At 41.7% G+C, this 27813-nt stretch overlaps 1 protein-coding gene across 1 annotated transcript; it reads right to left on the bottom strand.

Moving 5' to 3' along the window:
• Positions 1-27468, bottom strand: GOLGA5 (golgin A5). The gene is made up of 13 exons (XM_074957145.1): positions 27242-27468; positions 25590-26204; positions 23364-23585; positions 22010-22229; positions 21084-21207; positions 18547-18750; positions 16650-16820; positions 15337-15465; positions 8732-8830; positions 5838-6063; positions 4274-4379; positions 1801-1864; positions 1-483 (listed from the first exon to the last, which is right to left on the bottom strand). The coding sequence occupies exons 2-13, from the start codon at positions 26152-26154 to the stop codon at positions 403-405; spliced, it is 2211 nt and encodes a 736-aa protein (XP_074813246.1). The 5' UTR covers positions 26155-26204; positions 27242-27468; the 3' UTR covers positions 1-402.
• Between the last annotated feature and the right edge of the window lie 345 nt (positions 27469-27813).

The raw sequence follows: 27813 nt of genomic DNA, 5'->3' as shown, positions 1-27813 counted from the left end.
TGCTAAGTACAATTAGATTCCCTGATTATAGCCCATGTCCAGTATGATCTAGAGTATGTACCATATATAGTTGTACTCTTAGAAATCCTTGTATCTCTATGCAGGTGTGAATCTTATGTTGTACATGAACCATCAGAAGATGTAAAACGTAAAGGCTATGTTTAGCTTTACAACTGCCTTTTCCCTGGAAACTGCTGCTGTTTTAAGTAAACTGAAGAAGCTACGTGGTAATATTTGTCCAATAATTTAAAGTTTTAAAAAGTAGTGATAAAACAAGCATGATGGTTGTCTTTCTTCCATAGATTATGCCAGGAATGTGATTTCCCCCATATTTCAGTACTAATCACTTTATATACACGCAGTCCAGAATATAGTGAGCACTAGCATAAAGTATGTCTCAGTCTATTTGCCCGTTGGACCATCATGGTGCATTTCTGGGGTGTAGGTAAGCAGAACAATCATGACCCAGAGGTGAAGCAATGCCTGGCCAAAAGAAAAAAGAAAAAAAAAGGAGGAGGAGTTAGCACACAACGCTGACTACCATCCATCATTTACAACGGTTGTAATTCTGATTGTAGACAGAAGCAGCTAATTTTGTAGACATTAGGCCTTTCACAAAACATTTGTTTAATGGTTCTTTCCATTTTATTCCGTTGCACCTAGCAAAGGAAAACTATTCTGATTTGCACAGTGAAGCGTTGTGCCAGATTCCAACGCAAGAAGCATTTTATAGCAAATTATGAAAAGCTTGCTAAAAAATTACAATTAGCATGTCTGAGTGTCCTGCTAGGCATTGACCATTTCTGATAAAAAAGAATTACATTACAGATGGCCCCATACAGAGCTAATTCAAAATACTGAGACCCAGCTTAGAAAGTGGTTTCAGAACCATATTCATTAGTAAAATTCTCAACAGTTTCAGTATGAAAGCATTTTGTTCACCTACTAAACAGTACAATGGCAGTGTCACATTAGAAGGGAAGAGAGAAGGGGGAATTAAAATGGCCAAATTCCATCTATCACTCAAAAAATGGGAGAGGTGGTGGTACAGAAAAGTGTGGTTACCTTTAAATTTTGTCAAGTGTGTATTTGGCTGCTTTGTATCCCCGAAGAGTGGCAACCCCATTCACCCAGTGATTTATTTTAAAAGCATCATTACGCTTTCTCAAGCAAGGCATTTTTCACTGCATATGAAATATGGAGTTAGAGTACTGAAATCTTTAAAGCAACAGCACACTGCAGCTGGGCTTACTTACATAACTACTGAGCACATCAACTGACAGAGACATTAACCCTCTAGTGAAACTGGGAGAAATTCCACTCACAATCATGCAAGATGTGATGAACAAACTTCCTTTCTATAGCCCAAAATTAGATAAAAATCACGCTCACTGCTTTTATAGGTATTTGAAAAGAATGATTAATAATCACTGGGCTGAGGTAAAATGTTATTAAAACATTAGTTTCCCAAGTTGTTATTTTAATGGAAGCTAGTCAGTCATAGAAATGTGCTATACTTTCCAATATGAGACTACAAAATTACAACCAGTATTAGTTACACAAATGTAAAAACTTTAAAAGCACTACAAATTCAAGGCAAGACTGTACATATATTGTCAAGCTACAGGACTCAAGAACCCATGTTCCATAAGCAGTCTTTATAGTCTACTATAAAATACAACAAATGGTCAAAACTAATTAGATACCCTTTTTCTTTTATAGACTATTGAATGCCTTTCAGACGAAGGCAAATACTATATAAAACTGACTATAAAAAATTCTACACAACAATGTACTCACCATATAAATGATTACAAATACCCTTGCCATGGGATACCGTCTTAGAAAGACTCCTAGTCGAATGCTGTGAAAGTATAATACACATGTTAGAACAGAAAAATATTCCTGTTCCTTTACCCCGACCCCCACAAAATTGTAAACAAACTGGTATTATACATATAGTTTTCCACATTTCTGCCTTTTGAATTTTACTACTTATTCACAACAGCTACTGGATTGAGAGAAACTAGACTTTAGACAGAACACAAAATTGTACGTACTTTTCTGACCATAAAAAAGCCAGTCCCGTTGTTGCTATAAGTATGTCACATTAGGCCTTGTCAGAAACAAAGGCTAGGGCTTTCAAAAAATCCTAAAGGAGTTAGACACCCAACTCCCATTGACTTACAATGAGATCTAGTTGGCTAACTCATTTAAGATCTTTCGAAAATCTTAGTGAAAGAGGTCTGTGCCATTCTTACACTTAGTTATACGTGAGAAACAGAATAGCCTGTAGAATTCTAGTACAAATGCAACATGAAGTATACCGTATCAGTAGTTTGCATCATGGCCTTGTAATCTGCTTTAATAAAATAAAAATACGCTAGTAGAAAAGTCACAATACAAATACAGAAGTAATATTTAAATCACAGTGTCATATACAACAACAGGCCACTCATCAAGGAAGCACTGGTATTTATAATCCTAATATTAAAATCACTATAGAGGTGCAAAGCATATCCTATTGAGGCATCCTCGTTTTCAAGGGTTTGAAACTATTACGTCCAACTGAAATTTGACATAAGCTTAAGCTCCAGAGAAGACTTTTTTTGGAAAGGCTAAGATAAGATAGCTCCTGAGACAAGAGATCAGAATAAGGTTCCAAAGCATGTTTGACTCATTCTAGGCACATATTTTGAGGATACTTAGTTCATAGCATGGATTTATTCTGGGATACTTTAAAAAAGATTTTAAAAAGGGATCTGAGAAAGGAAACACACTGAAAAAGTAGCTAATAATTTATAACAGCTACTTTTCATACCCTTATTGCTGATCCATGACACACTGTAATACATAACAGTAAAACTAACACACTGGGCACATTTCATGATCAGGTGGAATGTTCCTGGTCTAAGTAACTTAGAAACATGACAGTGATAAAGCTCTGACAGAGAATTTCTCTGCCAAAGACTCAGAAGAAGAAAAGAAGAGGAGAATTAGTAGTGGCTGTGACATTGGAAGACCAGGTGCCAGCTCTGGCCAAGGCTGTAAGCATCAGCTGAGCACTGACAAATTCATAGCTGGAAGCTCACCTATACATTAGTATTGTTCAAGATGGGTGTTAAGAGTTGTAAGAATGTGTTTAGTCTCTGTAAAATGCTTGTAAGTTTCTACATGCATTAATCTCACTTGTAATGTCTGTATCTCATGTTTCAAAGTAAAATATAAGTTTGCTTTATAAATGTAAAAAGGCCTGCTCTGAATTTGTGAACCTAGGCTGTAAGAGTGGTTTCCCCCACCCATCAAGAAGGGCTATCAAAACTAAATGGCATTATAGGACAAAACAAAAAACTTTGTTGATTGCCCCATCCACCCATGAAGAAATTACGTGCAAAGCACTCGTCCCATTGGTTTGAACTCTGCGGGAAGGGCATATAAAGATGATCACGAGAAGGAACAGTTATATCTTTGCTGTTTGGACTCTCATAAGGGCTGGAGCAAAGAAACAAAAGCAGAGATCCCCAGGGTCAACCTGGGTAGCCCTAAAAGACATTCAGTGGACAGATTACATCATCTGTCACCTTTTGGAACCACAGTCTAACTCATTTCTTTTCTTAGTTCATAAATCCTTAGTTAGTATACTATAAGACTGGCTACCAGTGTCATCTTTGGTGTGATATCTAAAGGTAAGTGACTGGTCTCTTGAGATTGGGAGCAACCTGAATATTTTGTGATCTTTGGTATATGGCAACCAACAAATCACTAAGACTGAAATGCCCCAGTGGACTGTGACCCTATGGTAAGGCTGCTATAGTGATTCAGGAGGTCACACTTGATACTGGGTTGGGGAAACCTAATCATAGAACATACCACCAGTTTGGGGTGTCTGCCCTGCTTTCTAACAGTTTGCCCTGAGGTTGCACTCAGTTGTGAGCTGCAGACAGCATGACAATAGTAAAAGTTAATTTTTATATATGCAAGATAACTCTGCAATGTCCAATAAAACCTGATGGGTTCTTGTACCATGTACCCAACTATTAACATAATTTGTGGTAGCACAAGACTATTCACATCACAAGATATTATGATGGGAATAAAGTGAATGGGAATTAACCATGTCAATATTTAATATGAATTTGTACCATACTAAATGTATGGGTGTGTTTTTATACAATTAGAAACAATTCAAAATAAAAGGTGTACTGAGGAGGAAGACTGTATAAGGAACTAGTCCAAGAAGAGAAACATTCCTTTATGATTTATGTACTCTTACCTAAACTGGTCTATACTACTGGCAGCTTTGCGAACTCTTCCATACATTCCTGCCATGTTAGCATCCACATCATTAAAAAGGACAGGAACACTGCGCATGCGAGTACCTATTTAAAACAAAAGAACAAACAAATCTGAGTAGGCTAAAGATGCCTTCCTAGGTAACGTATTTGTCTATGTAGGGTCGACAGAGTTTAATGTTTAATTTCACCTTTTTGAAGTGTTCAAGATTTTCAGTGCACAACGGAAAACAAATCAGATGAATCACTGTATATTTAAAGGGGATTTCTGTTTTGAGAGGAATTGTTGGATAAGATTACAATTCAGTTAAAAATGCATCTGAGAAAGTGATTTTTATTCTAGTTCTGTATCGACTAAATAAGCATTTTAGTATTCAGTTCAGATGTTTTATACTCCAAAATAATTTCTTTGCTTCATTATCATTTCTTAAGTATATACTGCAATGATTTTCTTATCTGCTTTACTTTTATTACAAAGGAACTCTTGTCATACAATAGCTGTATCTGACTGCATTTCTGATAATAAATTCCTGTTTTTCAGGGTTTTATAATATCATGAAAAAAGATGACCCAGGTTAAAATTTTCATAGATGTATCCTGGTCTGAAAGTCTAAGTGTGACTGAACAAAATTGGCTTATTTTAGTTTAGCTTTATAAGAGCAGAAAAACTGAATGTGTCATTTCAGATTTTATTGTTCTCCTGACAAAGGGAGTTTTAAAAGAAAAAGACATTTCACAGGCAAACAACTGGACAGGCATTTTACATCAAAGTTCAAGGAGTGGGTGTATTTTGTTTTTAAAGTTAGCACAATTACTTCTTTCGTAGAGTTGAATCAAAGTAAGGTATCAAAGCAGAAACCAATAGCAGCTGAAGTTTCTCAGAAACATCTGAGATATGATACTACTCAAAGCAGCCAAGCCAATCTCAGTGGAGAAGACACGTTTGTAGGCTACTTTCTCAGAGATTTCCAAGGAAAACAGAATGAGGGCAAACTGATTTTAACCAAATGGAGGACAGTGCATTCAAGGTTTCTCAGAAACTTCCACTTAAGTTTGATCATCTCACAATGGAACACCTATTCTAACCCCCACCATCCAAAAACCATAAAAAAACCCAACCAACCAACCCCCTTCCATAAAAAAAAAAAAAAAAAAAATTATTACAGGACACATATGCAAGTAATATTTAAACCCACAAAACAAAGTAATTCACAGGTGAAATTGCACTGCCGGTTGCATTGGCAGCTGTCATGGTAAACTGATTTTAAAAGAACATACTTGCTATATTATTAAGCACAATGGTGAGAATGAAGAATGAAGTTTTGCTTTATTAAATTCACTTAAAATTGCCTACACATAGAAAAGCAGTCTCTATTTGGCTATTTTCGACTGTACTAGTTATAATTGGAAAGATCAACTCAATAAACATCTTATTTACCATATTTTTCTTATATACAGAGATGTTTAGGGAAATGAATGGGGAATATAAGAGTCCTTAGTTAAGCTGAGCACACACATTTTTGAATATGATCCTTCCATGTTTACCTTCACCACTGTCAATTCCTGCCATATTAATTGTAGGTCCATTAGTACTACTGCCTTGGATAGTCTTAAGCTGTTGCTCAAGGCGTTCCAGTTGATAGACGAGGGAGTTCTTCTCTGTGCTGAGACTCTCCAACATGGTCTGCTTCTGAATCAGAGTCTCCGTCAGCTGATGAAGCCGATTTTCCAGCTCTGACTGACTACTGCTGCTCAAAGCCTTGTTTGTGAGCTGAAAAAGAAAAGTTAGTGCAAAATATAAGGCAGAAGATGAAGCATAAAAATTAAATCTAGACTTTGAAATAGTTCAACTCCTAAGTCCTATGAGAGAGAGGCTGATGCAAGGAGTGGGATGCCTCAGGATTTTAACGATGCAACAGCTATTACTACTACCGCCATCATTAACAAATGTAAGAGAGAGACATTTGATTGTAGAAGCATTATGCCTTGATAATTGCTTTCACTAGGAAGCTCCTGGCAAGTATCTATGAATACAGTGCTACCCCCATGTGAACATTGCCATACAAAAGCGAGTTTGCACCTAACAACAAATCCTAGTAGTCTCCTGGCTTGTGTAGGAATACATTACTGATTGACCCATGGCCATTACACCTGCAAGATTCACAGAACGGCGGGAAGTGAGGCAACTTGATCCCAGTTAGTTGGGAGGCTGTTACAAACCTAAGGGGCAGCATTAAAGAAGGCACAAAATTGGACATAGGTGAAGGAGAATTAGGGAGAGGTGAGGTACATGGGCACTGGATACGAACAGCAGAGGGAAAAGGACAAGACTAAGGGCTTGTCTATCCATACAGCATTGCAGTGGCGTAGCTGCACCGATGCAGCGCTTAGTGAAGACGCTCCTACCCCGTTGGCAGAGTTAATCCACCTCCCCAAGAGGCGGTAGCTATGTCAATGGGAGAAGTCCTCCTGTCCACATAGCACTGTCTACACCAGGAATTCAGTACAGGCCAGGAATTCAGTGAGTATTTTCCACGCCCCTGAGCGACAGCGATACTAACATAAGCCTGTAGTGTAGGCCACGCCTAAGGCAACATGGTCCATAGGGTCCAATTTGCAGAGATTTTTGAAAGCAGACACTTGAAGTGGATCTTTCTTAAGTGATTCTGTTTTATAGTTTCTATCCAGGTTCTAACTGGATTCACAATTCATACACAATTAAAGGCATGTCTTGAATCTTATGCGTGGGACAACAGCCATGTTGATGGCGGTGCAGACAACACTAAGTCAGCACAGGCCAGGTAGAGGTCAAACACTCAAGATTCATCCTGTAAACTGTGCATGATTATGGAAACTTAGCCAAGTTTGGTTGTCCAGGAAAAAAAATGTGCCAAATTCATAGTTGTACACTCAGCAGAGTGCTTGCTGATGGCTTAATCCACTCAGTGTGAACTACTGTGCTGAAAAAGAATGTGTGTTTCTTCCCCCTCTCTTCTCCTTGAAGATGCAATATGTGGCCTCCAAAAGGGGGTGAGCATCAGATTTCTCCCATCAAGCAAGCTCTACCAGACAGGCTTGATTGCAACAAAGTCTTGGCAGACAAATGTGATCTGCAGTTTACACTCAAGAGGCTCTCCAATTTATATTTGATAGAGTTGCAGTGACAAACAATGGACTTATGTTCACCTTACAAAGACAAGGTTACATGCCAGTTATCACCAGGGACAGAGAAAATTAAAACCATCAGCACCAGTATACTGAAGTCATTTAATTCCTTAAGAGAGACCATTTTGACTGTTAAATATTGACCAGCATCAAGAAACTGCATCCTTTGGAATACTAAAGCCAAGTAAAGCACCTATATAGAATCAAAATAGGTGTTAAATTGAAGATCTTACACCTGCTTCAGTATGCAAAGGCCTGAATATACTGACATTGACCCAATCATCTAACCCAGTGCTTCTCAAACTATCTGATGTGGGGGACTGGCAATTTTTTTCCCCCCAATGCGTGCGCAGACTGGCAGCTGATGCCTCATGGACCGGCACCAGTCCGCAGACCACCACTTTGAGTAGCACTGATCTAACCTGCTGTAAGTTGAATCTTAGCCACCTGTGGTCATCATACATTTTAAGTGGTAGTACAGAGTCTGCAGTGAGATACCAGAGTGATCATGGACTATTGGCATTCAGGCAATGCAAATACAAATCAGCTGCACTGGACAGGGCATGGTACACATGACAATACATACATTCTGAAGTAAATTTTGCATAGTGAAGCATTATCATCAGGAAAGCAAGCCCCACTGGGTTCAAAGAAAAATATATCAAGACAATTTTCAAGTCCTTTGACATCCAAAATGTAAAGCAAGTAGTGTTTAATACTAGATTGTCATTTTTTCCTGTAATAGTCTACAGTGCATTGTGTGGCCTTGTATATAATTTGCATGAAATGAAACAAATAAATGTTACATTAACAGGATCCAGCTCAGAAACTCATACTACCCATACAATCATCAATACCCTTTTTTGTTGTTTCACAGGAGAGAATGTATGGATTCAGGACCTGGTTCTCTAGTCATCTTGTGCACATACAGGGCCTTATCAGACAATACAGCCCTTTGTTTCTGAAGACAAACATTTTAAAATTGTGTTTGCTTTTGATATTTACTCCAAAGTTAATTTTCACTGTAGAGTAGATTTTCTTAAAACCCAATATACTCTGTTTCATTACTGGAATCTGAATGATTGATTATTAAAAGGATGTGTGCAAGCACCAAAGTTTATCAAATGGAATCTAACAGTTTCATTTTAACAGCTTTACAACCAGATGAAAAACAGAGTTTTACTCAACCAAAAGTGTAAGCTAAAACAAAGAAGGTAGTTTAGTGTTTTTAATGACTTAACAGCATTAAATATTCTTAAATGCAAATAAGTTACCTGATTTCTCAGTTTTTGAATTTCTTCCTCTCTGTCTTTTATTCTGCTTTGCAAGGTATTCTTTGTCCGATACAATTCTTCCTCATTGTAATGGAGTTCCTATAAAATTAATTGCAACCAGTTACAAAACAAAGATTAGTAGACAGCCTTTGGAAAGTATTTTGGGTGACGTTTTAGCCACTATTTGAGGCTTTACACTAAAGCAGAGGGTTTTACTTTGCCCTGAAAAAACGTACTGTCTAAGAAGAGAAAACATAATGAAGGAAGGGATTTAGCCAAGAGCAACTGATTGAGCGGTGAAGATTACCCTAGATCTTGTTAGTACCATGATTTTTGAACAGCGCTTTTAAATTCCCATTTAAAGATTTAACATGTTTACTGTGATGTTTTTAAAATCTGTCTTACTTCAGTCATTTACTGTTAGAGCAGCACATAACTGTACTCTCCCTTCAAATCACTGAGTACACAAAGCAGAAGGAAACAAATCCTTATCCTACTGATCCTCAACCAGTCTTCAATATCAAAAGCCTAAACAGCAAACACTTTAAAGAAACAAACAAACAATCTCCATATATGCAACACCACAGTTACGTATGTTAACACAACTATCTTAGTGTGGCACTGTGCTCCAAAGTAGTATCCCAGCACCCCGATATTTACCATGGTGATATAATTATATGTTTTGTATAAAAATGTATCTTGTGAGGTATCATTTTAAAAGACTTGATCTGTTGAACTTTAATATCCTGTTGGATTGTATGGGCTATCATTGTATGTGGAGTTATGAAGTTTTTCTGTGTGCATGTTACAGAAATATGTTGTGAGGTTGGGAACACCCACGACCAGCTTTTCTGGTGCAACAGTGGAGGAGTCAGATGCTCTAATAGCCCATTAAAGGGAATACACACTCACAAGGACTATCCAAGGAACCTATACAATGGAGACTTCTCAGTGATAGCATGTAGACAATGGAGACTGCTTGACCCATGTCACAATCACAGATGTTTCCAGCAAGCTGGAAGAAACTATAAAGGAGGGAAAGTGACAATCACTTGGCCTCTCTCCCCACAGAACTAAACACCTGGAAACACGCCTGGAGAATGAAGACTGAATTGGGGAGGTGGTCCCAGACTGGAAAAAAGAATCCTGTGTATTCAGGAACGATACCATCACGGTGAGACACTGCTTGATTCAAATCTGTCTAGTTTATAGAACTCAGATTGTGATTTTACTTTTATTTCTTGGGTAACCAACTTTGTAAGTAATAAGTGTACAGATCAAACACTTAAAATCTGTCTTATGTTTTACCTAGAACATTGTGTTTTGGTTGAAGTGCTTGGGAAATCTGCTCAGGAACAAAAGCTGGTGCATGTCCTCTCCACATTGAGGGAGGGGTGGACTGGGTTATAAACTTACAATGGTCAGGCTTCTGACCAGGGCAAGATGGTACAGCCCTGGGGTTCCAGGCTGGGGGGCAGGGAGAACTGGCTAGAGCCTTTCTATTGTTAATTCATGAGTGGCTAGGCGAAGCATTCATGTAACGCTGCTGGGTGTGACCCTGCCTGTGGATGTCTGTGGAAGTGCAGTATCTGGAGAGGTTTGCTGCTTGTCACAACATCATAGTGTGAGAGGGAGCCCAGGTTGGTAAGACAGAGGGCTCAGCGGTACCCCACTGCCAGGTTGCACCCTGGGGAACCCACCATACTTAGTACCAGATTTACCTTTAATTTGGGTATTATTATAACTCACTATGTCCCTAAAACGGAAATTTCAGTTTGTTAAATGACTATAAAAGAAAATTACCATAGTTTTCACTCCACCTCGGTCTTTCTTGATATAGCACTGCCTCGGAATATATCCCACACTCCTAAAGACAGAGGTAACAGGATATACTCTACCATCTGCTTTGGTATAATAAACATTTAGCCATCCATCTAAAGCAGACTTGAACTTTTGAATTTTAATTAGTTCAAGCTAGCATCTAATTAAAATGTAACTTCTAAAAGGACAGATAATCCTACAAAATAAATTGTTCCCAGCACGATGGTACACGCTACAGCCTTCCTCATTATTTTTTCCTTAACAGTGGCAACTTATTTACAAACAATAAAAATGTCTATCAAGATATAAGACACTGGTCTGTGTTCAACCAAATGATGAGCCTAATAGTACTAGTCATTAACATACCCTTTTATGCCATAAATTAAAGCAGAGAACCCCTCACAGAAATCACTGTGGAGTTCTGCTTGAAGTCTAATGGCATAATATGGCCTAATGCTCTCAGAACCCTTTATTAGCAATTTATTAGTACCATATACTAAGCAGACTGAGAGTAACAATATTTGGACAATGGAGTCCAAAAAAGATTGCATAAGTAGGCACATTTTCAAACTATTACAGGCTAATGTAATCAAGACTTCCTGAAGCCCTTTGCATGAATTAGGCAAAAAAAAAGTTCTCTTGTACCCCATTTTTAAGTGTTTTAATTTTTTTTATTTAAATAACGTTTAAACCATCTCACTGGAAATACAAAATATGAAAGGAGCAAACAGATGTTACACAAGTCAGAGGAAGGCAACAGGAATGTCAACTTCTCATAGGGCTGACAGCCCCCAACCTTTCACTGTTGCAATGGGCAACATCTTGATATACCTTGACATTCTGTGATGACTTACTACTTACAGAACATACTTATATGCAAGTAGGAATGTATTTAAATATTAGGAAAAAATAAATAGAAAAAAGTTCAGTTGTTCATGGATTATTCCATTATACCACTAGATGTCAGTCTTCTACCAGTATACCCAAATTATCTAAAATTTTAAACTATATGTAATTTAAACTACATATACATATGTACATATTACATATGCAGATATATGTATAAAACTACTTATACATATGTAAGATTTGTAACAATCTTAAATAAAGTATTAAATGTGAATGAAGTACATTATTTTGTTATCTTGCTTCCAATATGCAAAAATGTTCTTTTAAGCAATATTGTTAAATGGGAAATATCAATTTATGTATTTCATAACACTTTAATTTTTAGTAAAGCAATGTATATATAAATTTGCATCTCAGGCTGATGAATGTGTGTATTACAGAAGTGCTCAGGTTTTGTTTACTTTGCAAATGGGTTGTACTCTATTTCAATTTTGAGTTTACTCAAAAAATATTGTGTTGGAGCTAAGCTTATTGTGTTGTGATATTGCTTTATATTTTATAAGAATAATGTGTTGTCTAATTACCTGGGCAATATTTATTATTTTCTTCATAATTCTTTCCCTTTGCATTAGGCACCTGTAAATGATGCAATATGCATGCTTACCTAGGTTCACTGTAAGCTGCGTGGCAGCGCAACAGGGTATTTAGGGCCATGCAGGTCCCCCAGCCCAGCCCCGCCCTGATGGAGCTGCCGCAGCTGGGGAGAGGAGCCCCTCCCCCAGCCCAGCCCTGATGGAGCTGCCACAGCTGGGGAGAGGAGCCCTTCCCCTGGCCCAGCCCCACCAGACCTGCCATGGCCAGGGAAAAGGCACCTCTCCCCCACCCCACCCCAAGCCCACGTGCTGCTGCGGGGAGAGGGAGTTGCAGGGAGTCCCCACCCCCCCACCAAATGTAACCCCTCATCCCCGTCACCACCTCAGAGCCCACATCCCTGGCCAGAGCCATCACACCCCAACCCTCTGCCTTAGCCCTGAGCCCCCTCCCGCACCTCAAACCCTTCATCCCCAGGCCCACACCAGAGCCCGCACCCCAACCCTCTGCCTTAGCCCCCTCCCACACCACAGTCCCCTCATTCCTGGCCCTACCCCAGAGCTCGCGCCCTCACCGCCCCCGCACTCCAACCTTCTGCCCCAACCCTGAGTCCCCTCCCACACTCCAAACACTAGGCCCCACCCTGCCACATGAATTTTGTGTGGAGCGCCAATATGGAGGGGATGTGTCACACATCCCCTCCATAGTGGTGCACATAACAAAATTCATTCTGCACATGGGTGGGAAAAATTAGAGAGAAACACTGATGCTTACACCTAAATTTGCCAAAATGAATGCCCAACACAACCTACCATCACTCTGAATAATGGCAAAAAAGTTACTGTAATGTCATACCAGAGATTACACTCTTGGTTTCTTTGTTTCACCGCCAATGTCTAATGCACACAGTGCCTCTCTAACCTGTAGTTATCTCATCAGAAAAATGTCACTAACAATGCTTTGCACTTATCTTGTGCTTTCTCATCTGAAGAACCCAAAGCACTTTACAAAAAGGGGTAAATGTTATTAGCCTCATTTTACATTTGGCCTTAAATATAGAAATTTGAGAAGACTGAATATGAAGCCCAATTCGGTTTCCAACTTCCTGTGTAAACTTGGGTAAGCCACAAACTGCCTAGTCCTGTCACACCTGCTGCAAACAGACCCTTGAAATTCCTTCTAGGCCTGGGGGGGGGGGGGGGGGAGGGGTGGAGAAAGGGGGGAAATACCCTTTGATAGGGTATAAAGGAATAGTTTTATCCTGTAGTATCCATTTCACTTTTGAAAGTTAGCCCAGATCAGTTCAGAGTTTGATGATGCAAATATTTGTCATCACCATGATTTTATCTTTTTGGCTGCTGGCTTCAGAGAAAATGATGTATTGATCTTTCAAAAATACATTTTACTATTCCTGCTCTTAAAAACTGCCTCTTGCACCAGTCATTGTCAAAATCTATTGATATTTCAAGTCTGCTATGTAGAGTAGTTTGATTAGAGATATGGAGGGACCCAAAGAAACATTAGATGCTTTGCAAACATTTTAAAGGAACACTCGACTTATTTTCAAGAGTACTTACTCGGTTTAATTCATTTTTCAGAAAACATTCTAATAGTCAATGAGACTTAACTCAGACTACAAAAGCATGAGGCTCTCTCTTCTGTTTGGAGTAAAAGTGAGATAGAAATCAATCTTGTAATGGGACTGTAGTTGCAACCTAACTATGAAGAGGCAGCCCCCTTTCCATTATAAAGTATGTTCTTGCAGAACTAGAACTGGAATCCTGTCTCTCTAGCTCTAAAACCACCAATCACTAGATCTGAAGAAAGAGCTCCGAGAGCAGCCACCCACAGAAACATCCTTATATCCCTTCTAAATTGCAGCCAGCCAATAGTGGGTAATATGCTCTCACACACAGGTCCTAATCCTGTAATCAGTTACTCCTATCAGATCCCTGTATAGTTGTGATGGGGTGTACCAGACCCTGAGACCCCTGCTGGAGGCCTCACAGGCCTACCATACACCACCCCAGAAAAGGAGCAGTAGAGGTGAGTCCTCCAGGCTGCCTAGAGCAGCTGTGGGGAAACAACCAGAGTCCAGCAGGCTCATATAAAAAGGAGCTGCTGGACAGAGCAGAGCAGATCAGTCACTGGCTGGAGCCAGAGATGCAAGAATGGTGCTCCTGGCTACAGCACCTGCAGAGCTGGACAGAGCAGCTGCTGGCAGGGACTAGGGGAGCAAGGAAGATGCTCCTGGCCGACCGCAGGGACTCAAGCAAGACTTCAGCCCTGAACTAAGTGTCAAGGAAAGGATGAAAGGGCTGCGGGGAAGTGGCCTATGGAACAGTAGCTGCACAGTTAAATGGGACACAGCAGGGTTCACTGGTTTTTGTAGGGTTCCTGGGTTGGGACCCAGAGTAGTGGGAGGGCCCAGGTTCTCCCCACTCTGGCCACAGACAGACAGAGTGGCCAAAGCCCTGAAGAAGGGGAGTTTACACAGGCCCAGGGAGCAGACTGAATACTCTGAAGAGGGTCAGCATTTGTGGACTTTGATAAACCCTCGGAAAGGGACAGAACACAGAGCGACTCAGCTGGACAACTGGGGTCAGCTGGGGTACCCCAGAAGGCAAAAAGTCTCTAGGGAGGGAGCCCTGGGGGCACTGCTCCATCCCAGAGCAGGGACTGTTTGAAAAGGACAATTTGAAAGCTAGCCTAGATAGAGGCTGAGCACTAAGCCCAGAAAAAGGGCTAAAGATACTAACTGAGGGCACTGTGATAGGCCCTGTTGGACTCGTACCCTGGAAGGGGCTTATTTTGCTGTACACCTACAGACTGTGTGTGACTTGGCCAGAGGACTGAGTCATAGAAAACCTGCTTGAGAAGTTAAATGCCCAAAAGAGTTGCCACAAATGGCACAGCTAGAGACAGAATGCAGGCAGATGCACACCCGACAGGAGGCACTCACGTGAGGTGAGTGGCCCCATCACAACGGTTCCATTAACTTAAGCTGAACTCCCTGAAGGCAGAAGAATGTATTTGTGCAGATCAGATTGCAAGAGGCACAATGCCCAATTCTGCCCTCTGAAATCAGTGGCAAATAATTCCTACTGAAATCATTGGGCCTAAAACTACCCACAAGACAAATCATCAATGCTGTCTGATTACAAACTAATTTCTTCAAATACAGCTGATGCATGACAAATGACTGACAAATTCTCTTCAAACTTTATAGAAGCATTCTCCTTTGAGCCTTCATAGTAACTCTGGCAACTCTAAGCCAAAATGCTTTTCAAAGCCATGGTTGTACACGGCCTCGAATAAGGTTTCTCAGCTCTCTAATTCTTTACCTGCTTTTGCCGTTCCAGCTCAGCCTCCACTTCTTGTTTGGCCATTTTGTGGGTTGCAATCTGTTCTTGGAGGTCTTGAAGTTGTTCTTTTGCTGACTCAGCTTCACTAACCTGCTGAGCCTCCATATCCTAAAAATAATATAAATATTATTGTTCCAGTAACATCAAGCCACACAGCTATCCCTGTAGTAATAGCAAAAACTACTCCTGCAGAGTGGAACTTAAGTGGCTTTAGCCACCTTTTTTGCCCATCGTTGCTTTCAAGAAAAAAGACCACGGTATAAATGACCAAATACACAATTTAAAAAAAAAAAAAAAAGTTTTTTACTATGTAAATATATGCTTTTTTTTTTTTTTTAAATATTTAGGTACCTCCAACTGACTGCCTCTTTTCTCATCCTGTCGAAGACTCACCAGGTTGACTTGTACATCGTTGCAGGGAGCAGGGGTAACCACAGACAACCCGTGCCTGCTAACGAGGGAGGGAGACACAACCCTGGAACAACTTGAGTCACGCACCCTCCTCCCCGAGCTGCACTCCCCTCTCTGGAAAACAGCGCCCCCGCGATCCCTGGAAAGCGGGAGGCACTCTGTGCAGCTCCCAGCTGTTCCTCTGCCTCTCCCAGAAGAGTTACAGCAGTCGTGACTTGGAGCAGCTCCCAGCTGTTCTTCCGCTCCTGCCTATGCCTCTCCCTGACCAGCGCAGCTCCCCAGCTCAGCTGCTCTGCAGGGAGGGGGGCCCAGCCAACTGTACCATGTAACCAGGTAATCTGGGGTGGCATGTGACCCTGCATGCCCCCACTGCGTTGCCTCTGGGGCCAACTAAGGGAACAGTGGCTGCCCAAAGACTACAGCTACTGTGAAGATCAACAGTCCTAAGGAATCTTAGAAGAACAAAAAGGCATACCCTTCGCTCTCCAAAGAAATATCTATGACAGTTTTTTGGGCAGAAACACCATCTTTCAATGGGGGCCTGGGATGGGGGAAGAGGACAGACAGCAGTAGAGGCAACACCTATGTCCTCTCTCCCCTCATGCCCTCAGACACCTTATTACCTCTACCCTAGGAACTGGAGTGGTCAAGGAGAATGGAGAGAAACTGGAGTATCAATGACAAAGCATGTGTCTCACCCACAAGAGACTTTTTTTTTAAATACTAATAAATAAATGTTACAAGCAGCATAATAGTTGTTCCAACCGTAACAAGGTGTCTTGAATACCATTATAGTGATACTAATACAAGTAATACAAAGGCCACTGTAATCCCACATACTTACGTGGTTAACTACAAGGACTGCATATAAAGATTTCTACCTGTAGCTCTGTTCTCAGCTGCTGTATCTGCCCCATTAATTTCTGTATTTCCTCCTTCTGTGTTTCTTTCTCATGTCTCAGTTCTTCTAATTCCATGGTGCTTGCAGTAAGGCTATCCAGCCCTTCAATGCCAGAGCCTTCTTTTAGGCTGTTTATCAACTTTTCTTTAGACTGAAAGATTAAAAATGCTTTTGTATTAATAAAGATGCTAACTATTAAATTCTACCCTTAAATACATATGCTCTACTGCCCCCTGACTATATGAGATCCATGCTTGAATCTCTCAGCAAGATTTGGCTCTAAAATTTCAGGCATGAAACTAAAATTAAAAACTACATTTTTTAAGAGTGTGAGATAACTGGCTCTGTGGATATGGGGAAAGCAGTGGACGTGATATATCTTGACTTTAGCAAAGCTTTTGATACGGTCTCCCACAGTATCCTTGCCAGCAAGTATGGATTGGATGAATGGACTATAAGGTGGACAGAAAGCTGGCTAGATCATCGGGCTCAACGGGTAGTGATCAACAGCTCGCTGTCTAGTTGGCAGCCGGTATCAAACAGAGTGCCCCAGGGGTTGGTGCTGTGGCTGGTTTTGTTCAGTGTCTTCATTAATGATCTGGATGATGGGATGGATTGCACTCTCAACAAGTTCACGGATGACACTAAGCTGCGGGGAGAGGAAGATAGGCTGGAAGGTAGGGATAGGGTCCAGAGTGACCTAGACAAATTGGAGGATTGGGCCAAAACAAATCTGATGAGGTTCAACAAGGACAAATGCAGAGTCCTGCACTTAGGACAGAAGAATCCCATGCACTGCTACAAGCTGGGGACCGACTGGCTAAGTGGCAGTTCTGCAGAAAAGGACCTGGGGATTACAGTGGACAAGAAGCTGGATATGAGTCAGTGTGCCCTTGTTGCCAAGAAGGCAAAGGGCATATTGGGCTGCAATAGGAGCATTGCCCGCAGATCAGGGGCAGTGATTATTCCCCCTCTATTTGACACTGGTGAGGCCACATCTGGAGAACTGCGTTCAGTTTTGTGCCCGCCTTCCCCCCCCCCACTGAAAGGATGTGGACAAATTGGAGAGAGTCCAGTGGAGGGCAATGAAAATGATTAGGGGGCTGGGGCACTGATTTACGAAGAGAGGCTGAGAGAACTGGTCTTATTTAATCTGCAGAAGAGAAGAGTGAGGGGGGATTTGATAGCAAACTTCAACTACCTGAAGGGGGGTTCCAAAGAGGACGGAGCTAGGCTGCCTTCAGTGGTGGCAGACGACAGAACAAGAAGCAATGGTCTGAAGTTGCAGTGGGGGAGGTCTAGGTTGGATATTAGGAAAAACTTTTTCACTAGGAGGGTGGTGAAACACTGGAATGGGTTACCAAGGAAGGTGGTGGAATCTCCATCCTTAGAGGTTTTTAAGGCCCGGCTTGACAAAGCCCTGGCTGGGATGATTTAGTTGGGGTTGGTCCTGGACTAGATGACCTCCCGAGGTCTCTTCCAACTCTAATATTCTATGATTTATGATTATATTGCAGGATCAGGATTTTAATTTTCATGTCAATTATCTAACTCAGTCTTCAGCAGCATGGGAGTCTATTAAATGTCAATTATCTAACTCAGTCTTCAGCAGCATGGGAGTCTATTAAATGTAAATTCTATCATCATGTATTTTAAGATCTATTGCACCATTATAATATACTGTTGATATAAAAAGTCCAAAAGCAAATATATCACTGATCAGATGTAGAAAACATAAATGGAAAAAAATTAAACATGATGCTCCATTCCAATGATTCATTGTTCCATTCCACTTTAAAATCAAATGTGTCAATGTTTTTGCATTAACCTGGATTTCTTCTCAGTTACTTATGCTCAGAAGGGAGTTGCATGCTTACTTGGAGTATGCGAGTAGCTTTTTGTTTGTAGTCTACCAATTCCTGTTTAACAGACTCCAAGCTGTTTTTAGTTACTTTGACTTGCTGCTGAAGCTCCTCCACTCTCCTCTTCTCATCCACATATTTTCGTTCTGCTGCAGTAACTGCTTCTGCCAAGTTCTGCCGCTCAACTTCCATTTTACTAAGGCGAGCAGCAAACTCATTCTATTAGTGGCAAAAAAAAAAAGTTTAAACAATTAGTACAATCCCAATTTTCAGTTAGCAAAAAAGGTTTCAATGCTAACTATAAAAGAAACAAGACATTAGCGTTCACTCCCTCCAGGTTAAAATCTTCTTCAGTACTTTTTATTCAGACAAAACTCAGACTAAATTTAATGGAGTGCTAAATCCTAGAAAGCAGCCAGATCTAAGTCATTAAACAACAGATATTTTCTTTACTGAGTAAAGGAAATTCATCCGATTATTTAAGCCATATGTCTGACAAAATGAGCAAATTGCCCCTTGAAAAGACACTGTCCACTTGGGGGTTTAGACCAATGTTCCCTCTAATTTTTACTCCTGGGGGAATTCTGCATCACTGTGCATGCGCAGAATTTATGGCCTCCGCAGATTTCTTTGCTTCCCCGCAGAAAAATGACTGATGGGGAAGCAAAGGGAAGCCACAAGAGCCATCATGAGATCCTCCCCAGCAGTATGTTTCGGGTGCCCAGGGCAGCCAGCAGAGAAGTAAATCACTGTGGGGCAGGAAGACAAGGGAAGACCAGGCTGGTGACTCCCACCCTGCACTGGACACAGCTGCTAGTCCTGGCTGGGCTGAGGAGGACGGGACTTCCTTTTCCCCTGCACAGCATCCGGGGCTGTGCCAGACCCACCCCCAGATTTCCCCCCTGGCTGTAGGAAGCTCTGAAAACTCCTCTCCTGCCCCACAGCACTTCCTACACGCATTGCTCCTCAGCTGCAGGGGGGAGAATCACTGTACAGGGAGCTGCTCCCACATCCGCATCCACCCAACTCCCATGCATCTATACCCAGACCATCCTGCCGAGCCTCACCCCCCGGCACCCAGAACCCACCCTGACGAGCCCCACTCCCCCTGCACCTAGACCATCCTGACGAACCACCCACACATGGATCCCCACCCTACCAAGCACCAACCAGCTGCAGCTGGATCGCCGCCCCGCTCCTCCAGCATCTGGACCTCCCCCACGCCTCCACCTCCTCCCCTGAGCGCACCACATTCCCGCTCTTCCCACTCCCTCCTGGAGCTTGCTCCAGCTCTTTGGTGGTGGCAAGCGCTGTGAAGTACGTGGAGGAGCAGGGACGCAGTGCACTCAGGGGAGGAGGTGGCGAGGTGCGGCGGGGAGCTTGGTACCATGGAGTCAGCGCCTATGCTCCCCAACGCCATGCTGGAGACTCCACATTTATTTGAAAAATAAAATTTGCAGAAATTTAAAATATTCTGTGCAGAATTTTTAATTTTTTGGCGCAGAATGCCCTCAGAAGTAAACCACTTCCATATAGGTGCACATAACAAAATTTCATGTGACGGGGGTGGGATTGAGGGGTCTGGAATGTGTGAGTGAGGGCTCCAGCAGGAGTTGCAGGCTCTGCGTTGGGGCCGGGGATGATGGGCTCGGAGCTGGGGCAGAGGGTTGGAGTGCAGGGGCGGGGGGCAGCCTTCCACTGGGGCTGCGGGCTCTGGGGTGCAGGCTGCTCCAGGCTATGGCAGGGAAAGAGGACTCCCCCCAGCAGCACCTGGGCTGGAGGGGGGGAGAGGGGAGCAGGAAAAGAGGTGCCTCTTCCCGCCGTGGCGGCTCTGGGTCTCGGGCCGCAGGATAGGTGCCTCTCCCCAGGCGGGTCTGGGGCTGGGAGAGAGAGTGTTTCTCCCTGCCTCTCCCTGCCAGAGCGGCTCTGGGGTTGGGGCCATGGGATAGGCGCCTCTTCCCCAGCCGCAGCTGGCCCAGAGGTGGGGCTGGGGCACCTCTTCCCCAGCCACGGCTGGCTTGGTTTGGGGTGCCTCTCCCCTGGCCGCAGCAGGTTTTAACATTTTCTTGCAGTAGAGTGAACACCCAAAAAGCATACTAATTCAGGAGAATCAGAAGGAAAAAAAAAAAATGGAGCAATGGATTCCATTGTCCAAATTAAGTGCAGTTAAGTAATAAGCAAAAAGTATAAACTATGGAAAGTAAACAAGGTTAAAACTAGTTCAGTAATCTATTAGCAACATGAGTTCGCAAATCTATTTGAAGAGGAGTTTTATGTTGAAACACTAACAAAGTCTGGTAAAAACAGAACTACAATAAAAGTGGTCAATAGTTTCTGGACTGTTTCACCACTGATTCTGGAAAATAAAATTTAAAAAAGCTAAATAAATTAGTGTACAAGGGACACCTACTTCTTCAGAGGCCAGATCCTGCCAAGTGCTCAGAACCCTTAACTCCAGGCAAAATCAATGGGAGTTGAAGGCACTTAGCATCTCAGGATTTCAGGAACCCAAAGGCAGAATCTGACACTCCATCTCCGTTTTCACATCTAACCTGCATCTGCTTGTAACTTTCTTGTTCTCGCTTCAACGCGGAGTCTGCATCATGTAGCCTCTCCTGCACAGTTTGAAGGGCTTGATTCTGCAGGTTCCTCCCTTCGCTGTGGTCTTGTATTATTCTAAAAGATTATAGAATGTCATTGAAACGTAAGCCTATATACTATGCTTTCAAGGTAGAAACAATAAGGTGATTTCTTCAAACTCTCTTATGTCAGACAGTGCTAATCAAATGGTTTGCCTGGTTTTCACTTTGCAATGTTTTTCTTTTCTAATGCAGAAAAAATTCTATTTTCTTAAACAGTACTTCAGAACACAGGTAGAATAGTAAGAATAAAACCTACAGCTCATCTAAAAGTAAAAGCACCCCACATATTCTGCTGCCCAAGTTAGAATTAGAATTTAAAGAGTTTTACTCTTAGGTTTGGTTTGTTTTTTTAAATAAAGGAGCAAGTATTCAACTGACTACTGAACACCCAATGTAGACAGAAAAGAGAAAAAAGTTCTTACACTTGTAGGCAAACATACTTTATTTGGCCAAAAAGGCAAATATAGTCTCTACCAACGCGAGATCTCAAATTTCAGACTTCTCTCTCAAACATTAGAATTACACAAATGGTTTATATAAAATGTATTTGAACAATTATATCAGTTCAGTCACAAACAGACACTGACACAAGCAAGTGGCAATTAAACTTATTCAAGTCTCTGACCTGGTCTCACTGAAGTCAATGGCACGCTCAGGTTAAGTATAATGATAGCTGAATCAAGCCTTAAATAATACTTACATTTTTTCCTAACTAAAATGCTCAAATCTAGATATATAGGAAAGTGATAACTGTCATTTTGACTACTGAAAACACCAATCTTTATAGCTTGAATTCTCCAACCTATTACTACTGTTTGGAATGGGTTTTAAAGTACCGTGATTTTTCACTCTGTAATGCTTCCAGGGCTTCTGTCCGAGTACTCAGTAGCTGATCAGCTTCTTGCAACCGCACTTTCAGCACGGCCAGTTGGGAATCCTTGGCAGAAACAGCTTCTGTAAGATCATCAACCTGAGCTTGAAGTTCTCGAACGACCCTGTCACTCTTTGAATGGTCAACATTCCATTTTTCAACCCTTGCTCTGGCATGCTTTAATTCTACAAAAAAAAAAAAAAGAAAAAGGATACATTTGCATACATACAATAAAATCTGCTGCCTCAAGGAAAAAATAAACAGTATTAGATGCCACGTGGTTAGAATGCCACTTGTATCACAATCCATACCAGAAAAAATTAAGTGCAACCAGCTGAGTTTATAAAACATTAAAAAAAAAGCGAGAGCTGACTCTAAAACACTGGAGCAGATTCTCTTCTTAACCCAAGCTGTTGAAGCACAAAATAAAACTTAAAAAGGCACAACTACTAGAGTCAATGAGTCCATGTTAAGATGACATCTTTGAGTTTGTACTGTTCATTTTAAACAAAACAAAACACCATATTAGTTTTAACCTTTACTCAAAATTATCAGGTTAAAATTCATATGCAGTAGTGTTTTAAAAAAAGATTTCCCTAACCTGTGGTATTATCAGCTTTGATTAGTTAAACAATATTACAAATTTAATTGGCTTATTTTGCATTTCAATTAGCTTCGGCAAGGAACATATAGACTAGTCAGTCAATTTGACTTTTTTACTGTTATTTTCTAGACTGTTTCAGTTTCTGGGCCTCATATATTTGCATAATACATGCCATAATGTTTGGGTTTCAAATATTGCAGGGGATTGTTATTCCCTTTAAAAAAAAAAAAAAGGGTCAGACTTTTTTTAAAATGTGTAAACATTTCTAATAGCAGTGGCCTTTCCTAAACCTTGTTTTTACACAATCTAAATTTTGGGTCTAATTAACTTGATTGTGTCCCTTTAATCACCACTCTTATTTTGTTGTTGTTGAAGAACGACTACTCCTCCCAACTATCTCAAGTAAATTTTTTTTCCCCCAGATGGTTTCAGTGAAGGCCATATTACCCACCATATCAGAACATCTTTGTCTTAAATTCATTAGGAGCTAATGAGCTTAACGTGGATAGCTCAAAGACACTTTTCATTCTCTCCAGCTTAGTATCCATTTAGACTGTCAGCAATCACTATGCTTGACAAGCCACATCTACAGATTCAACTAGAAGTACCTGAATCTGAACACAAGTCACTGATGGAGAGTCACTACTGGTTTCTATTTTACTAGAATCTCAAAACCAGTTAATATTTTGAAATATAAGCTTCCAAACTAGACTACCTTCCTGTGTTTCTTTGGATCTCTGAATTAATGAAGCCATTTCTTGATTTAAAGACTGAACCTCATTCCGAAGCAGTTGATTCTCCAGGCGAAGATTGGACAGTTCGTGGGATTTGCAATCATCATTAGCTGAAAGGCTGTGATTAGTTGCTGTATTCAGTGATGAATCTTTTGTAACATCCACTTGTGTATCCAATCCAGAATCAGAGCCATCAGGAGTTTCTGTACAAAGAAATCTGAGTTAAATTAAGTATATTTGTTTTGTATGGCTACTCACAGTAAATAGACCAACAATGATCCACATATATAAAAGACAGACATTTCACCATTAAAGTAGATCACTGAATAGCTACTCACAATAAACAGACCTATATAATACCATATTCTCGTACATAGTATAATGCAGCGAGAACAGCCACAGATGGCATAACTGTTAGCAATTGGTTATAACAAAGAGTCATATTTCAGATGGGAAAATGTTAACATTTTCATGACTATACTGCAGAAAACTTGCCTCAAAAATCTAATCCAAACACAGAAGAGTGCAGTTTATTCACTTTATATAAGATAGCCTATTAAGGTTACTTCAATTATACTCATCTCCTCACCAACTTCTTTACTAACCACCTGGCCTCAGAGTATTTGATCAATGTATTTTTTGAGGAGGAGGGGAGGCACTTTTTACCATAGAAATGTTTACTATAAAAACACTGGAAAATACAATGATTTGAAGCCCTGTAGTAGGCTGTAGAATATTTCCTTTATTCTTGCTTCATCTCATACTTCCGTAAGAGGTTTTGTAATACTATTCAAAAGTTCCTTGTAATTTTCATGTATCTAGAAATCCTAATTGCATATAAATTCCCTGAATTATGGGAATTAAGTAGCAATTCTATTTTATAGAGTGGATGCTGATAGAAAGAACACTCTAAACTAACAGCTGACAGTGCTCTGACCAAGTCACCCAGAAAACACACACACGGGATTTGGATTCCTAATAGGGGGTTACTGAAGTCTTATATAACATTCTAGATGCCAATGAGCGTATATTATAGGGCCTTATATGTAAAGCCTTGCACTGGTGTCAATATGAAACAGTATGACATGCAGGGAGAGTAAAGAAACAGCTGTTCCACACGTGTTATTTTTACTTCAGATTCAGTGTATCCACCTTGGATAACCAGATGAAAACCAGTGAGTGCAGACTGAAGTCAATACAAAGCAAGGGTGTCCATTTGAATCCAGTGTTTTAAACTGTCATCATACTCTTTACTTCACCTTGTGCTCACCAACAAGCCTGCTCCACCTTCAACAGTCCACACCACACAGTGCCCTAGGGAAATGGGGTGGGCCATTAATTCTGAATACTGACACACCAAGAAAACAGCACCATAAATCCAAGCAAGATTTGTTCAATACTTCTTGAATCTCCTGCCCTAGAGTTAAAACGTTTTAAGTGCCATTCCCTTCCTTTTAGTTTATACAGTCTTCACATAACCAGACACTGTGTGACAATACATTTATTTTTTTCAATAATTATAAAATGCACAAATAGCCCATCTCCATTTTACAACTAGCTCCCACAAAAGTTATGGATTGTCTTTTATGTCAGGTACACTAAGACACATATCTAACTAATACCAATGACTGGCAAACTCAAGATGCTATAGTGGGCAAAGCAGGCATACCTTGTAATCATAATCAGGGTACCACGTGACCTGAATCTACAATTAATACATCTTGAGTTAGCTGTGATCAATCATTAGAGAGTTATAAGAACTCTTAACTATAAACATATCCCAATTTTAAGGAGTAGAAACTATAATAAGGGGAAGGCTAAGTCTCTTTACCAACTTCAATACAATAGGTTTGATTTAATAATACTAATACATGCACTTACAGTACTTTAAATATTCAATGAACTGTACTGATATCAACTAAGTAACAGCACTCTCGTGAGGCAGTGCATGTATTCTACTCATTTTACATATGGAGAAATGGAGGGAAATAGGTAAGGTTATTCCAAGGCCACCCAGTGAATCAATAGAAGTGCTGGGGTTAGAATTAAGAGGTTCTTGTCTCCCAACCACGTTACCATTACTCTAGAACACCTTTCCCTCATATTAGAATCTATTTCATTTACTGTCAGTAAATTTGTTACCCTTCACATAACATGGTTTTAAATATACCTATGTTCAATAAACATCTATAGTTCTAGTTAGCTACCATGGCTTTGACTCCTGATGGAATTGTCTTCAGTAGTTTTTGCATTTTGTGTACTTGTAGGCATAGAACTAATGCTTGAAGTCAGAGAGTGATTCTGAAGAACAACTGTCTTGCTCTTCTCCTTTTTAGGGTCCATCCGTCCATTAGTTCCTTTCTCAGAACTATTGAGAAAATCAAACAAAAGCTCATCATTAGGTTCAGACTTTTTCCTTCTCACAAACTGGGAAGAAGGTCTGGGTGTGGAAACACTTTCTGCTGGAGAAGAGGCCTCCGAAGACATCTTGGATGCTGCTTTGACATTTGCAGTTCCAGCTAGGATTGTAGCTTTCTGGTGTTTAATATTATCAGCTGCTGAGGAGATATAGGTTGCTTTAGATGATGTCTGATATTTCAATTCTCCAGTTTGCTGGTGCAGTTCAGGATATTCACCGGCAGACTCCAAATCCGTATTATCATATATTACATTCCCTGTACCATCTTTTTTGCTCAAAGCTGATGCAGCTCCTTGATCGACTCTGTTGAGAAGGTCCTCTGCCTTTCCAGCAAGATCAGCAAACCAAGACATAATGGATGTCTATTGACAAAATATACAGAATTGATCTCCAAAAGCATGAGCTGCAAAAAGATACAAAATGGTTACAGATCAAATATACGTTGATGAACTGAGGCATCTGGTTTATCTTTGTTGTAAACTATGGTTATGTTAATAGTTTTGTCCTTGTTTCATCCATTAACAAGCCATATTACTGGAGAGAGTCCAAATCAGATGTTCTTACAGGAAAATGTAGACTAGGGGTCGTCAATTATTTTTTGTCAGGGTCCAAATTTCTTGGTCAATATATAGTTAAGGTCCAGACTCCAGACAAAATAATTAAAAAAAAAAAGCCACCAACCCCAATAATTATAATAAGTAAGTAAAAAGATTTCAGGGTCCATTCACGTGACTACCTCTACTGTAGAGGAATGAGTTTTAGCTACTAAACCAGCAGTCATTCAGGGCATCAACACCTACTAGCAGCTGTAGCAACCCCTATAACTATAAAATGATGGTCTGCTTGCAGCAGATTAAAGGAAAACAAACTGGGATGGAGAGGGAAATGGGAAGTGATGCAGATAACCACAGGTGTATAGTAGAAAAAAGTTTCTTTGACCTTTGACATACAGACCTCTCCAGAGGCACTTGCAGGAACTCCTTACCCCCCCCCCCCCCCGCAACACAAATGGTCTGCTTTAAAAATCGGTGCAACTCCTAATCTTGTGGACTGTGTGAACCCCTTTAACTATGTTGGAGGACCTCTTTAACTATGTTTAACTACGGGCCCTAAGGGCCAGACTTTTAAAGGCGAGAACGTCAGCTGGGGTTAGGCACCCATACACCTTTACCAGTCTGGCCCGGAGCGCCCCGTAGGCTGCCAGCGATGACACACTGTGCCTGTGTTCGGGGGGGCCGTGCCCCACACGAGCCCTGCCCGGACCCCGGAGGAGACACAGCCACGGGGCCCGCGGGGGCAGAAGGGTCGGCATCGGCAGCACAACATGGGGGAAGGCAGCAGGCGGCTCAGAATGAGGAGTCGGCCTTGACCCCCCCCACCCCTGCCGCCGCTTCCCATCCCCCGCCGCGCTGTTAGGCCCCAGCACAGCCCCGGCCTCACCTTGTCCCGGCGCCCGCCCTGCCTCCGCGGGGAGCACCCGGCTGGCAGCCGGGCGAGGGATGCAGGGGCTAAATCAGCGGCAGAGGCCGCAGCGGCTACACAGAGGCCGCAGGCCGGACACGGCAGCTCAGCTCCATCTTCCGGGAGACGTGGCCAGTAGAAGGGCGGACGCAGGGACCCAGCGCACCACCGGCCAGGCCGCCAGATGCGCAGGCGCAGTCAGAAGCTCGGAGCGAAGCCACGTCCCCCGCCGCCGGAGAGGAGGGGCAGGGACGGAGCAAGGCCGCGCCCCTTGCCGCGAGCGTCCGCCCGTCCTAGAGAGGAGGGGCAGGGAGTGAGCAAGAGGCCCCGTAGCGTTCCCGGCGGGAGGGGCGGAGTTGGAGCGGTGCTGCAGACTCTATCAGCCACAGTGTCTCGCACCGCCTGGGGTCATGTTGCCACGCGAGGCCTGCGCACTTCAACCCCTCCCCCGCTCCCTCTCATCCCCGATCTCCCTCCACGTGACCCCGCCCTCGGCTCTCTCACAGGCCCCTCCCACTCGGTCGAGGGCAACGCGTCAAACGCCAACAACC

The sequence above is a fragment of the Natator depressus genome, chromosome 6, assembly GCF_965152275.1.
Source record: "Natator depressus isolate rNatDep1 chromosome 6, rNatDep2.hap1, whole genome shotgun sequence".
NCBI classification, from domain to species: domain Eukaryota; kingdom Metazoa; phylum Chordata; order Testudines; family Cheloniidae; genus Natator; species Natator depressus.
This window is presented reverse-complemented; position numbering and strand designations above follow the sequence as displayed.

What these genes read in the sequence shown, in the direction of transcription:
- GOLGA5 (XM_074957145.1), bottom strand. Translation starts at nt 26,154, where the DNA reads ATGTCTTGGTTTGCTGATCTTGCTGGAAAGGCAGAGGACCTTCTCAAC. An exon ending in CATCAGGAGTCAAAGCCATG is followed by an intron (nt 23,586 to 25,589) that starts GTAGCTAACTAG and finishes TTCTTTGTACAG; the next exon opens with AAACTCCTGATGGCTCTGAT. An exon ending in TTACAGAGTGAAAAATCACG is followed by an intron (nt 21,208 to 22,009) that starts GTACTTTAAAAC and finishes ATAATCTTTTAG; the next exon opens with AATAATACAAGACCACAGCG.